We start from the raw sequence: 12,894 nt of genomic DNA on the forward strand, positions 1-12,894 counted from the left end.
GAAGGAACTAGCACCTGTTAAACTTAAATAACTAAACAAAATAAAAGTTTCAAAAGCAATTCACACTAAAGACGAGAAAAGGTCTTCTACCTTTATCTTGAACCTCTTTAGAGCAGCGCTCTCGCTCAATAGCCGATTCGCGTTCTATCCTTTCAATCTCAGCTAGAGCATCCAATTCGGCCTCGTCGTAGGGTGTCCCGCTGACTGCTCCAGGCTGTTTGGCTGCAACTGCCCCTGTGTTCTGCAGCACCGGGACCTGCTGGTACCCTGATTGTTCCCGAAAACTGTTGCAAGGCAGATCGTTCTCTGCATCTGAGCCATGCTCCACGCTACCTGGCACAAGCTCACCAGGCTGCTCTGTCTCTGACGATTTGACCCGAGATAGCTTCAGCGTCAGCTTGGTGGAGTCTTTGGAGGGTGAGCTGACAATGTCGTACATGGCGCCCTTATCACCCTCCTCTTTTATCATTTTCTTTTGCTTTTTCTTCCTCTCGGGTGAGTCCATTAGGAGGTCAGGAGCGGCGTCTCTTGGTGAGGTGTATGGAGGTGGCGACTGAAGGATCAGAGGTGGCCGCGATCCAACTTGAACAAAAACATTACAGAACAGAAGCAGTGACTAGACACATTTAAATTAGGATTATTTTTGGTTCACGCAATTAGTTATGAAGTAACTCTGTCCACTAATTTCCAGTCTGATCTTATCCTTCTAACTGCATACCCCTATAAATCTGGGTTAACGCACGTTGCTCGCACAGCTCAAATCACTTTATTTTACCAATCTGCCTTAGTCAGGTAAGATTTTCTACAATCTGGGGAAAAAAACAACAAAAAAAATAACTTTTGAAAGGTTCCCCTTTAATAATTTTTGGGACCTCAATTAATCAACTTAATTATTATTGGGACATGCAATCTGACCAGTTTTTGTTTGTTTTTTTTGTAACTTGCACATGCCCCACACTACCGAGATTCATGCCTGTGCTGTTACTATTACAACTAAAAGTGACGTGCAAGTAAAGGTGACAAAACTTAAACCCGATGCAAACCAAAATAACACACAGGTACGAGTTACTGTATAGAACCTGACCACAAGAAGAAAAAAATAAATACATAAAAATATGCCTGAATCTAAAGAATCAAGATCTGTAAATACAAGGAAGGAAGGAAGGAAGGAAGGAAGGAAGGAAGGAAGATGAAAAGAACAGCTGTTTACAAAAGCTTTAAGTGATAACAGGAACCTAACTAGTATTGTGGGCAGTTGACAACATTACAATATACTTTTATTATATATTTTTTAATATATTTTTTTATTATATAATTTAATATATATACTTTTTAAATTTTTTTTTTATAACTAGATGGAAATAAAGTATAAAAAAAGTATTATATTGCTTTCAATAATGTGAGAACTTTTGTTAATCAGCTTTCTGTGCAGAGCATAAACTCACACCATCTATTATATCACCTTTGGTCAATAACAAAATAATACAACATTTCCTGCAATGGAATGTATATCTACCTTTTGGGGTCCCTTCACTCCCAGCAGGAGAGCACACGGATTGGGGCGACCGGAGGGGAAAGGAGGCATTTCTCATAGAAGGATCACTCTCCTAGAAAGTCCACATAAATTAGTTACAAGCTCAGCTCAACATTCAGCAAATCCTAATGAAACATGTCCTAAATTAAACTTTTTGAAGTTAACAGAAGTAATGTCTGATGTTAAAGCGTGAATTTGCTGAGAGCATGTGTTTTTTTTTATTCTTAGAAAAGCCATCAAAATGGTTTCTGTGTCTAATGATTCGTCAAACACCCTTGAGTGGTAAATATAAAGCTCAAATAATGTATAGTTTCAGCGATCAATGTATTAATGGCATAAAAAGAGAAAATGATTTATCTTGGTTTTAATTAGGAAAAATCTGAAAATCTAGCGATGAGATCCGAATCCAATAAATGTTATATTTATTACTTTTTTTTTTACCTGGTGAGGGAAAATGATAAAGGAAGCTTGATTAAGGAGGCATGATAAAGGAAAAAAAATCTGCCAGCTGAGCAGGTATGTGGTGCGTATACTCACCTCATTTCCCAGTCTGTGGACAATGCTCATGTACTCTTCGTTGGAGCAATGCCGTGCGTTGTGATTGGCTGAGTTACTTGACATTTGCCCGGAGACCTTGTTGTCGTGAATGTTTCTCATACCAGGCACCATGGGGTTAGCCACAGAGACTGCAACAAATTTTGAAAAAAACTCTGATTAAGTTGCAACAAACTGGTGGCGATTCTGCAACAAAACTGTTGTGAGAAACAAGGTGTACATCTTATGTACATCTCACTGTTAAAATTTTATGGGAACTTACCTTGGATCTGTTGATGCTGAGGGTAGGTGGGAGGATGAGGGTACTGCATGTAACCAGCAGGGCTCTGAGGGGCATACGGGCTGGGCACCGGGCTGTTTTGCTGGGGTATGAACCGGGCACCAGAGCCCGTCTGAGGCTGAACAAAGCGACTACAGACACAAAAAAAAGAACTTGTCAGCATACACTAGGTGTAACTAGGTTTGTGAATAAACACATCTTGCCATGCCATAAAAATTTCAGCTGAAAAAAAAAAAGATCCTTGCAGAATACCTAGGAGGACTGGGAGTAACAGGGGTTTGCTGGTAGTTTGTGGATGCCGGACTGCCATGCATGGAATTTTGAGGCATCTTGTATGGCGGCATCATTGGCTGTTGCATTATACCTTTAATTACAAAAAAAAAAACTATTATAGAACTGTCATAAGAAATGTAATTTAAACACCAGGTTAGTTTTACCATCAAGTTTAGTATTCATAGCCTTTATCGTAAGCGAGAAACAAAATGAAGGGGTCATTAGTCAGTCTAACTTTAGTCAACCAAGTGGTAAAACACCACTGGTTATAAAGACAAAGTTTTAAAGCATGACAGACAAACAAGTTTAGGGGGTTTTAGGACAAGGACATGAAATATGTTAGAATGTACATTAGAGTACACTTCACACATTGCTTATTGATTCATTGTTGAGGACAACAAAGGAACACAAGGAGCACAGCACTACAACTGAGACGACTTTAAGGAAACATATCATTTGCCCTTTGGCTTTGGAAAAATTCAAATTAATTATAAATTATAATTTATTATATTCAATTATAAGCAATTCTCATACTCTCATACATTAAAATACCCTATCCAATGCAAGTTCAACTGAAAATTAAACACAGCCAATCATGTTTAGTATCCCAAATTAGTTTCTTTAACAACACCTCGTTTGCAAAGGACCTACAAGTCAAATATAACAAGCAGGTGACAGAATCTTACAGTTACCACATTGGCCCTTTGCATGGTTAAATCAACCCTGAATTGAGTTCTTGCAAGTACTATAGATACCTATAAAGAAATACGATAGATATCTATAAAGAAATAGACCTTGTGAATTAAGAACTACTTCCTCGGAACACTGTCTGGTATCATGCTGTACAAAGAGACATGGTCCAGAGTGTGATAATGGCACTGGAATTGAATGACCAATTAACCTGATCATCTGAACCACTTAATTAATAATATGGACTTAATTAACCTGTTTATGTGCAAAATGGTATAGTTGAGGCAAACTGTGTCTTGTGAGATGAGCCAAGCTTGCAGTGTACGTAAATCAGTCATCTGCGACCACACAACTATTAATACTCATTATTGCTCCACAGAAGCCAAGGTTTCACACTTCTGATCCAAGGAACCCTTATGAATAGAGGAAGTTATAAAAGGCTAGATTGCAAAATGCTGCCAGAGCCGCACCAGGACTCGCACTGTGCTCCATTGGGTTCAGAGTCAAGGGCAATGTCTCCATGTCTTCTCCTTACCGCCCTGAACCCCGTATCGGGTGGGCATACTTTTCTCCCTGAAGATGTTGGGGTTCCTGGACAGCACCGTCTGCAGCAGCACCGGCATGTCTCCCTCTGGGTCATCGCTGCCCAGGTTGTCCTTCAGCTCTCTGCCGTGAAAAGTGACATGGCATAAAAGGAATTAGACTAAACACAAACAACTGCACTTTAAATGTTTTCACTAATATGCTTTTATCTGAGACATGCATAAAAACCCCTCACTCTCCTTTCTGTGAAACCTATCAAATTTATGAGCACTCATTTTATTGCTCTATTTTTCTCCAGTTGCTTCAAATATTTACAGTCAACAAGACAATTCAGAATATGGATTTTAACATTTCTATAAACCAAAAGGTCCAATTATTATATATAATATATAAAAACCTCAATTTTTTTTTTTAAGCTGACACGCCTCACAATTTCTTTCCATATTACTTTATTAGCTGTTTGCTCATTTTGGACTTAGAAATTAAAAACAAAATCTCCTCCAATCAAATGGCCCAGAAGGTTGGGTAATTTATGTTTTTATCTTTCCCTGCAGGTGAAGTAGAAGCATCACTATTATTCCATGTCAAAGTCTAAAATCAAAAGACAACCACAACAAAAGCACCACACACTGTTTGAAAATCAAGAGATACTCACATGTGCTCGGTGGAGACCTGGTTAAGGCTGTGAACCAGCTGGGAGACAAGGTTGTCGTCCCTGCGGGCCAAGAGACAGTTGACCTCCTCTGTGATCCTCCCATTGTACAGCAAGCTCTTGGTGGTGGTGGCAGGGAGAGGGGAAGGCAAGGGCAGCTGGTTTAACACTGTGAAATAAAAAAAACCAGAAACATTCTTCAGCATGGATTCACCCAATGTCAGGTCTGAAAAATAAATAAATAAATAAATAAAGCAAAAAAAATTATAATAATAAATACACCCTGGGATTTTAAGCAGTAGATCAGACTAGTGGTGGGGTTGTGATGCTTTTATTTTTAGATTTATATTTTAAGTATATTGGCATTTTGCCCAAGTTAAGTAGCTGTTGAAAAAAAAAAAGTGACAGTAAGTTGGAACTGTGGCCAAGCAGGTGGTCAAACAGCACGCTGGCACCAAATAAATAAACCGAAATGTTTTTTTTCCCCCCACACCAGCAAGAAGAAAACAAGATTCAGGAAAGATGGCTGTGCTTAAAGGATAAACGTCTGCAGTTCACGGTGATATTCGTTCACTTGAAACACACCGATGAATTGGAAAACAGCAAAAGATGCTTGGCTAACTGCTTGTGTTAAAACACAGTTGACAATGACTTCAAAAATAAATGACGGAAAAGAGAAGCTGGGCTTCTGCAGGACCTCATCACTTTTATTCCACTAACGGTTCTAACAGACATTTCCAACTGTGCAATTGCACAGTCCAGGATTTTTAAAATATTTCATTTCTGACCTGTTATGGGAGTATAAATATCTAAAATCTACTGCAGAATTTACACACTTTCATGCGGTGTTTGTTGTAAATGTAGCACAATCAAAATAAATATGAAACAGCTGCAATTCTTCTATCTTGAGCGAGTTGAATGTGAAGTGTAAGGTGTCCTCTTTATACATAGAATCCACCTCATAGAATCCGATTGTATAGATTTATCACAATCTCTTTTTTCATTCATCTGATATACCCCCATCTTAATTTAGACACCCTCTTCCTTTACCTTTGTATCGTTTGGTACTGTTACATGTGAATAGTTACAAAATGAGAGAATGTTGCTTGCTAGTGTGAAAACAAAGAGGGACTTATAATAATAATAATAAAAATAATAATAACAACAACAACTCATCAATCAGCTTTTTAAGAATGACAGCAATGATTCATTGAACCATCTTCAGTAAACAATATTACACTCATTCACACACAAAAGCAATTTAGACTAGCAAATCGGCATTTTTTTTTTTAGGTAGTTGGAAACCCAGAGGACACCCACACAGAAATTGAGAGAACATGTGAAACTCCACACAGACAGTAACCCGAGCTCAATAGTGAACTGGGAGGCAGAGAAAATAATTCTACGCAGACTGCCACAAAAAGAAAAAAGAAAAAGGAAAAAAAAAAAAGATGATGAAACAAGAACAAGCCTAAAATAAACTATGATGTATGTGATGTCTTTTGCGGTGCTACACATCCAGCAAGACTTGAAAGAATGTTACTCGTAATGAGGTTCTTACGAATTAACATCAAGTTCACAAATTCACAAGTCTAAAACGTAAACGCGACGGAGAAATATTTAACACTACCACTGGAATCTTGTCAACTTTATGAAAAAAAAAGAAAGAAAAAAAAACTGCAGATTGCTGACAAGCAGGAGAAGTCAATTCATGTCAATTCATAGAATGGTGTGTATAATGAGCAGTTCTGCATGGCTGTTTAAGTCCGTTTTGTCCCTGAACAAGTTTTAAGTTATCAGTGGACAACTTTAGACCCTGAGCTTACACCTCCAAATTTCCTGAACCATTTTCCATCGTAATGAGGCTTCGTACATTTGCACCATCATGGAATGCTGTGTAAAGACTGGCTTTGAAATCTGAGGCTTCTAACACAAATGTTAATATTCTATTCAATTCCTTTTTCATTTGTATAGCGTAATAGCTTTTTTTTAATAGCTTTTAACAACGAACATTGTCTCAAAGCAGCTTATTAACAGCACGTTTCTTCAGCACTAAATAAACAATGTGATTGGTTGGTCAATGGGTCATGGGCAATTAATTCACAAGATACCAGTTTAGAGGGGATTGTAAGCATAATGTTCACGTGTTTTTAAGAAAGCAAAAATAAAATAATGATATGGATAAACAAATGTAAATGAATTAAAAAATGAACAAACGATTACAACAAAATATCACTCAAAAGAGCATCACATGTCATAAGCAAACAAAAAAATCTAAAATAAATAGAAAGAAAAAAAACAAGTACAATATTTTCCATGCATTTTCCGTTTAACCCACGATTAATCACCTTGAATTCACTACTAACGATTCTCCAACTAACACCTCAAGGTGTGCAATACATCATTTTGTTTTCTTTTTGTCTACAACTGCTGAGAGTCTCACAGCATGATAGTAGTGAGATGCTAAAACTGACTCTTTCTGTCTTTTATGAGAAAGAAAGCAAGAATGAAGCGATCCCTCCATTCGTGCCAGCAAGTCGGCACTGTCTCTGCAACACTGAGGCCAAATGCATTCCCTCTGGAATTCCCTGGCATGGACGGCATAAGGGCACACCTCCACATTACAGCCAGCGTGTATTTCACCAGCGGTAGCATATGAGACTAAATTAAACTGAAACAGCTTTATACATGGCTGCGAATAACTGGTGCCTTCTCCTAGTCTCAACTCTCAAGCTCTAACAACAAAAAGGATCAGAAGATCCTTGTTTTATGTTCGGGTTTGAATACATATTTAGTACCCAAAGCAACAGGATCCAAGAGAAGGAAGTTGAGTGTTAAAATGAATCCATTCTGAGATGCATGCACCGAGAGCATGTGCAGGATTGAGTAAAAAATCCAATGTAAGATACGAGACAGTTTTCCCCTGAAGAGTGTGTGATACTTACAGTCAGTGAGGCTAGCAATCCCAGCAAGAGTGGTAATGGGAACATGAGGCATATCCCCATTCATGCTGAAGATGGGGGTGGGGGGGTCGTGTCGATGTGCAGGATGCTCAATGTCGCTGCTCTCCGACCAGCCTTCACATCTCCCTTCTGCTGAGAGGGAAAAAAAACAAAAAAACAGCATCATAAGCAAAGACAGCAAACACCATCAATTATCTTATCATTTCCCTCATTCAAAAAAGTGTCACAAGAGCGATTGAGGAGGACTCGATACCTCATCCATTCACATTAAAAGAGATTATAAACCTTCCATTGGGGGTCATCCTATAAAAAAAAATTAAAAACACACCAGAAACCACTTACAGAGCAGGAGGTTTACAGAAACAGTGTGTAGTTGATCATAACTACAAACTAAGCTGCAAGATTGAAAATCCCAGTTACAACCATCAGCATTCGTTATGTCAGAAGACTTCAGATGTCTAAATTGTTTCCCAATAATACATTGCTCAAAAATATAGACATCTCAATACACAAGAGAACTTCTGAGAAAAGGGAAAGAGAGAGAGATAAAGTCCCTAATATGAAAATTCTTTTGATGCCAAGTAATTCAACAGCTTCTCGGCGAGGAGCACTGTAAAAATCTGTCCCAGAGCAGTGATATTCACAACGATCAGTGAACCATAAAACAGGCAATGATATACAAACTAGGTCGAAGTGAAGTAAAGAGACCTGGCAAAACCATTCCTGCATTTCAGTTTCTTGTCTGGCACTTAACCTTAAAGCATCGAGGCCCAGTCATGATTCAGCTGTCTTAATAACATATCGAATTCTCACAGTAAGAAGGCATCAAGGCAGAGAGTCTATAAACATATAATTTTGCTGAACCAGCGTGAATGGTACAAGGAAATGAACTTGTTTAATCACAATGCCTTTTGTGTCATATCGCCCACCGCTGCACGCAAAACAATTTCGAAAACCTAAATACGGAATAGATCGGTTCATTGGTGCATCACAGTCGAAATTACCATCCAGACCTGCTTAACTTGCATTGACTGCAAGCTTGGTTAGAGCACATCACAAAACATTTGTCTATTTACATCTGAGTCGTTACGCATTTAATTTGCAGTCGAAGCAATGGTAAACTCTGGGCTACTGAGTGACATACTTTTCCTACGTAAGAAACCGCACATCACACGACACTTCGCAAGCATCAAGAAAATAACTCTATGCTCATAATACAGCAGGGAAAGCGGGACACAGGTGTTAAGTGTGCATCATGCACTAATGAGCAATGGTGCCATGTCAGATAGGTTTCATCTGCACCCCCAACACTGCACCAGCGCTCAACCATCTTCACGATGTGAAAGCTGTCTGCAGATATGACTCCAGCGTCATGTCACATTACAGGTGTCAATCACACTCTGCTTACATGCCACGATGCTTCACAACATATTTGAAGAGAAATGATGACACTCTGGGTAAACCTTTCTAACAACGACAACTTATTTAAACAAGTAATATAAGCTGTTGTTTTTAAAGATATAAAAAAAATTTCAATTCAACGGGCATAACAGTGCAATAAAGCTATTAAGCTTGAACTGAAAATATAACCATGTGTTAGATGTTTTACTTTAGACATTTTTTGCCAAAATCTATTTTGAACAACTTTATTGAGATATATGTTCTATATACTACACAAACCAGCTTTGCTGTTTGAGGTGCATTAAAATACAAACAGAAAATATGTACAGAAAATTAATAATACAAAAAAACAACAATTTTCTAAACAAATGGCTTCTTCAGGCAAAAGTCAGTATTTAGAATCATTATAAAGTTGAATTAAAAACCTGTCTGTAATTTTCAGGAATCAAATATCACCAAAACAACCGGAAGAAATGCATCCCCAAAACAGGACAGACCCTCCACCATGTTTTACTAAAAGCCACAAGCACACTCATATTGTCAATGATTGGTCCCAAAATGTCATCATTCCACAATATTATTTTTCACTGATCTTTCACTCTATGTGAGCTTCATCATATCTACGTTTTCCACCCTGTTCCCCTTCCAAATACAGGTAATTTGTGATTCTTATTATTTGCCTAGATGCTTCATTTAGCCCATTTAACAACACACAGAACATTGTGTTACACGTACCACCTGCTAAACTTACACAGAACACGCTGCAGAAAGAACAATAGAGGAACAGGGAGAAAACAGCTTCAGGCCAAAGGAAAATGACCGAAAGTTTCCAAAGTTTGGGATTATTTTAAATCTTACACCTTACAGTGTGTTGAATTTTTCTTCTTTTTTCTTTTATAAAAAGAGAGATTTTGAAATGTATTTAAAAAAATTTATTTATTTTGATATTTGCATTTTGTAATATGCCAAATAAATGCACTAAATGCGTTTAGTTTTCACATATATATGTACATGCAATTTCAACCAAAAAAAATGTTTTTTTCCTAAAAAGGAAACAAATTAGCTGCTAATTTTAAGAGACGTCCTGTTTTTTCTTATATATTTAGTATTTCTCTTTAATAAAGAAAACGTACTTCTTATCCAATTACTCGACTAATCGATGGAATAATCAGAAGAATGCTAAATTAATCGATGGAATAATCGATAATAATCCGTGGAATACTCGATTTCTAAAATAATTTATAGCTGCAGCCCTACACAATTTGTTAATTTACCAGATTTCAGCACATAACTTGGCAAAACAGAGCAATTACAGTACTGTACTGTATAATCGATACAATATATGTGTATATGTTAACTTGGCATCCCAATGAAGCTGACAGATGCTGATGACTTATTCCAGTCTCTCAAACAAAACTGTCAGAAACCTCTCATGAGATTTTAAAAGTTTTCTTGGCCATCCAGTTCTTTTTTTTTCCTGGCCTCTTTTGACTCTTCAAATTAGCTTGAATACTATATCTGAGTATCCAGTTTGTTTGCAGATTTCTCTGAGACAGTGACCCTACAAATGCAAAAGTTTCATTTTCTGTCAAATTGTGTGACTTTTGGCATTTGAAATGGAACGATGTGAATGAAAGTCAGTCTTATTAGCAAGCTCCAATGAAATAAACTCATGCAACATGTGTATGTGTAAGTAATGCTTGCAAAATCCTAACGTAATAGATCTTTTTCACAGCAAGCATTTGGACATACAATAGTAGGACAGATACAGGTGTTAGCAATGACTTTGATTAGGATTCCATTCCACTTAGATTTATAAGAACCAGGTTCCTGTAATTGCTCATGGTCACACTAAATATTTACCTATAGAAGCTGTTTTCTGTTCCAATACCGCATACAAAATTTCCTGTATTTTTCTACATTCTACTTAAGAGACTGAGAAATAATTCTGTATGGTCATTGTACCATTGCTGAAACAACAAATCTAATGATGGCCCTTTTCACAGATCTGTCTCTGTGTGTGTGTGTGTGTGTGTGTGTGTGTGTGTGTGTGTGTGTGTGTGTGTGTGTGTGTGTGTGTGTGTGTGTGTGTGTTTTACCTGCTGCTCCACTCTAGTCTGTAGTTTGATTGGAAGTGGTTATTATTAACCCAAAAACATCTTCCCTGATCAGCACACGTGGAAACATGACAAAATTTATCACTTTCTAACAACCAGTCCAAATATTAAGCCTTTTGGCTGATAACATGCTGTTTAAGACAATTTTCTGCGGCATTAGTAATAATTATTTATCATCTATCATCATTTATCACTGTATTATACTGTTTACGTGCTGTTTTTTGCACCTTTGACTGCTGCTGTATTTTTTGCACTACAATGTTCCGTTTATACTCACTTCTGGGGTATAGTTTTTAGTTTGTATAGTTTTTACAGTCTTCTTGTACAGTACTGTATAATCAAGTATACAGTAGGTTTACTGGTCGGCACTGTATTGGGTTTTGTGTCTTGTCTTGTGTCGTCTGTCTGCACTGTTTGCACTAGGTTGCACTCGATGCACTTTATGTAGCTTGTGTTGTAGCTCTATATTGTTTTGTTTGTTGTTGTTTAGTGTAGCACCAGGGTTCCGGAGGAACGTTGTCTCGTTTTTACTGTGTACTGTGTACCACTGTGTATAGTAGAAATGACAATAAAAGCCTCTTGACTTGACTTGAATTGAATTATAATTACTACTACTACACTAATAAAACTTAATTTCTATTAAATCAACTAAAAGTCTAAATTTACTGGACACTACAAGCTGGAGAAAGGGGCAGGGTTGTTAGTTATCCGAGTACGTAAAACACCATCCAGTCATTCAAGTTTGGTATGCTGATTGGCTTGTCTGCTCTTTTTAATAACTTTTTTTGCATTATTTTCAGTGATAACGCATAGCAGCGTACTCGAAGTTTAAAATGTGAACCTACGCAAAACACGTTAAGGTTGGCTGGTCTGAAAATATATTTTTACTCATCTGATTTTTACATAAATCTGCCTTTAACCTCTCCTTATATATACCACTTACTGTCCAACACATCTGTTCGAACAGTACCAGAATGCCTGGCCAATCTTTGACATATCTTTTTAAAAGTGAACAAAATGTCATGAACTGTCATCTTCTAATAAAGTCTGAAGGCTGAGCTGGCCATGGAAAAATATCCTGTCTGCTGACTTTTATTCAGTTTTGTTGTCCTGTTGCAGCGTTTCGCCTTTTAACATCCTGGAATTCAGGTTGTTCCTGAAAAGCCAGGCTTTTCAAAGTGGGGTCTGTGAAGCATAGCCTGAGGGTCTATGATTTTCTCATTTTGTATGAGTAGTAGAAATCACAACCTGTCATTAGCCAAGTTATTATGGATAGAAATAACATTTGAAATCTCATGACAATTTTAGTGTGCAAATTTTAGATTTTTTTTTGCACGCAAATTAATTCCTAAGTACCTAACTGTGCACCTGACAGTATGCCATAATCCACACTCTCAGAAATAAATGTTCTTCTCCTTGTCGCTGTACATCTTTTGTGCCTTTATAAGGTATCTTTTACCTTGCCATGCGTGTATGGGTACTAAATGTTAATTTGTCTACCATTAAGACTCTGGTTGTGCAGGTTACCGAAGAGGAATACTATAAAAGACACAGCAAAGGTACAAAAGATGCAGATTTCATGAGACTGCACAAACAAGAACATGCACGCTTCAATACCTTTTTTTTCTGAAAGGGCACAGAGAGTACATTACGTAATCAGAATGATCATACAAGTACAGATCTGTTTCATTTCGATATAGTCCAAGGCTTGCTATTAACTTTTGCTTAATATTTTGGCAAAATGGAATTTGCAGCAAAAGAAGATAAGCTGAATAGGTATTTCAGTCTCTCAGGAATGTTGCAGGTTTTGTTTTCTTTAAAAAGTGTTTCCTTTTATTTAATAAATCATCAATAAAATGTGAAGTCACTATTTAAGAGTAGAAAGA

General features: G+C 37.3%; 1 protein-coding gene across 3 annotated transcripts in view; it reads right to left on the minus strand.

Annotated features, from left to right (window-relative positions):
• The window catches only part of nipblb (NIPBL cohesin loading factor b), a 33,607-nt gene that overhangs the window by 16,802 nt on the left and 3,911 nt on the right, over positions 1-12,894 (minus strand). The window contains exons 2-9 of one of the 3 annotated variants that reach the window (XM_083569463.1): positions 7,473-7,619; positions 4,531-4,696; positions 3,898-3,998; positions 2,622-2,733; positions 2,352-2,500; positions 2,072-2,220; positions 1,517-1,607; positions 91-582 (exon numbers count right to left, since the gene is read on the minus strand). In XM_083569463.1, the coding sequence (XP_083425589.1) occupies positions 91-582; positions 1,517-1,607; positions 2,072-2,220; positions 2,352-2,500; positions 2,622-2,733; positions 3,898-3,998; positions 4,531-4,696; positions 7,473-7,536 (1,324 nt within the window). In that variant the 5' untranslated portion in view covers positions 7,537-7,619. Of the gene's footprint in view, positions 1-90; positions 583-1,516; positions 1,608-2,071; positions 2,221-2,351; positions 2,501-2,621; positions 2,734-3,867; positions 3,999-4,530; positions 4,697-7,472; positions 7,623-12,894 lie in introns of all 3 variants that reach the window. The other 2 variants (XM_083569462.1, XM_083569464.1) reach the window with 2 other exon arrangements.

Source organism: Silurus aristotelis, assembly GCF_946808225.1.
Source record: "Silurus aristotelis genome assembly, chromosome: 18".
NCBI lineage: Eukaryota > Metazoa > Chordata > Actinopteri > Siluriformes > Siluridae > Silurus > Silurus aristotelis.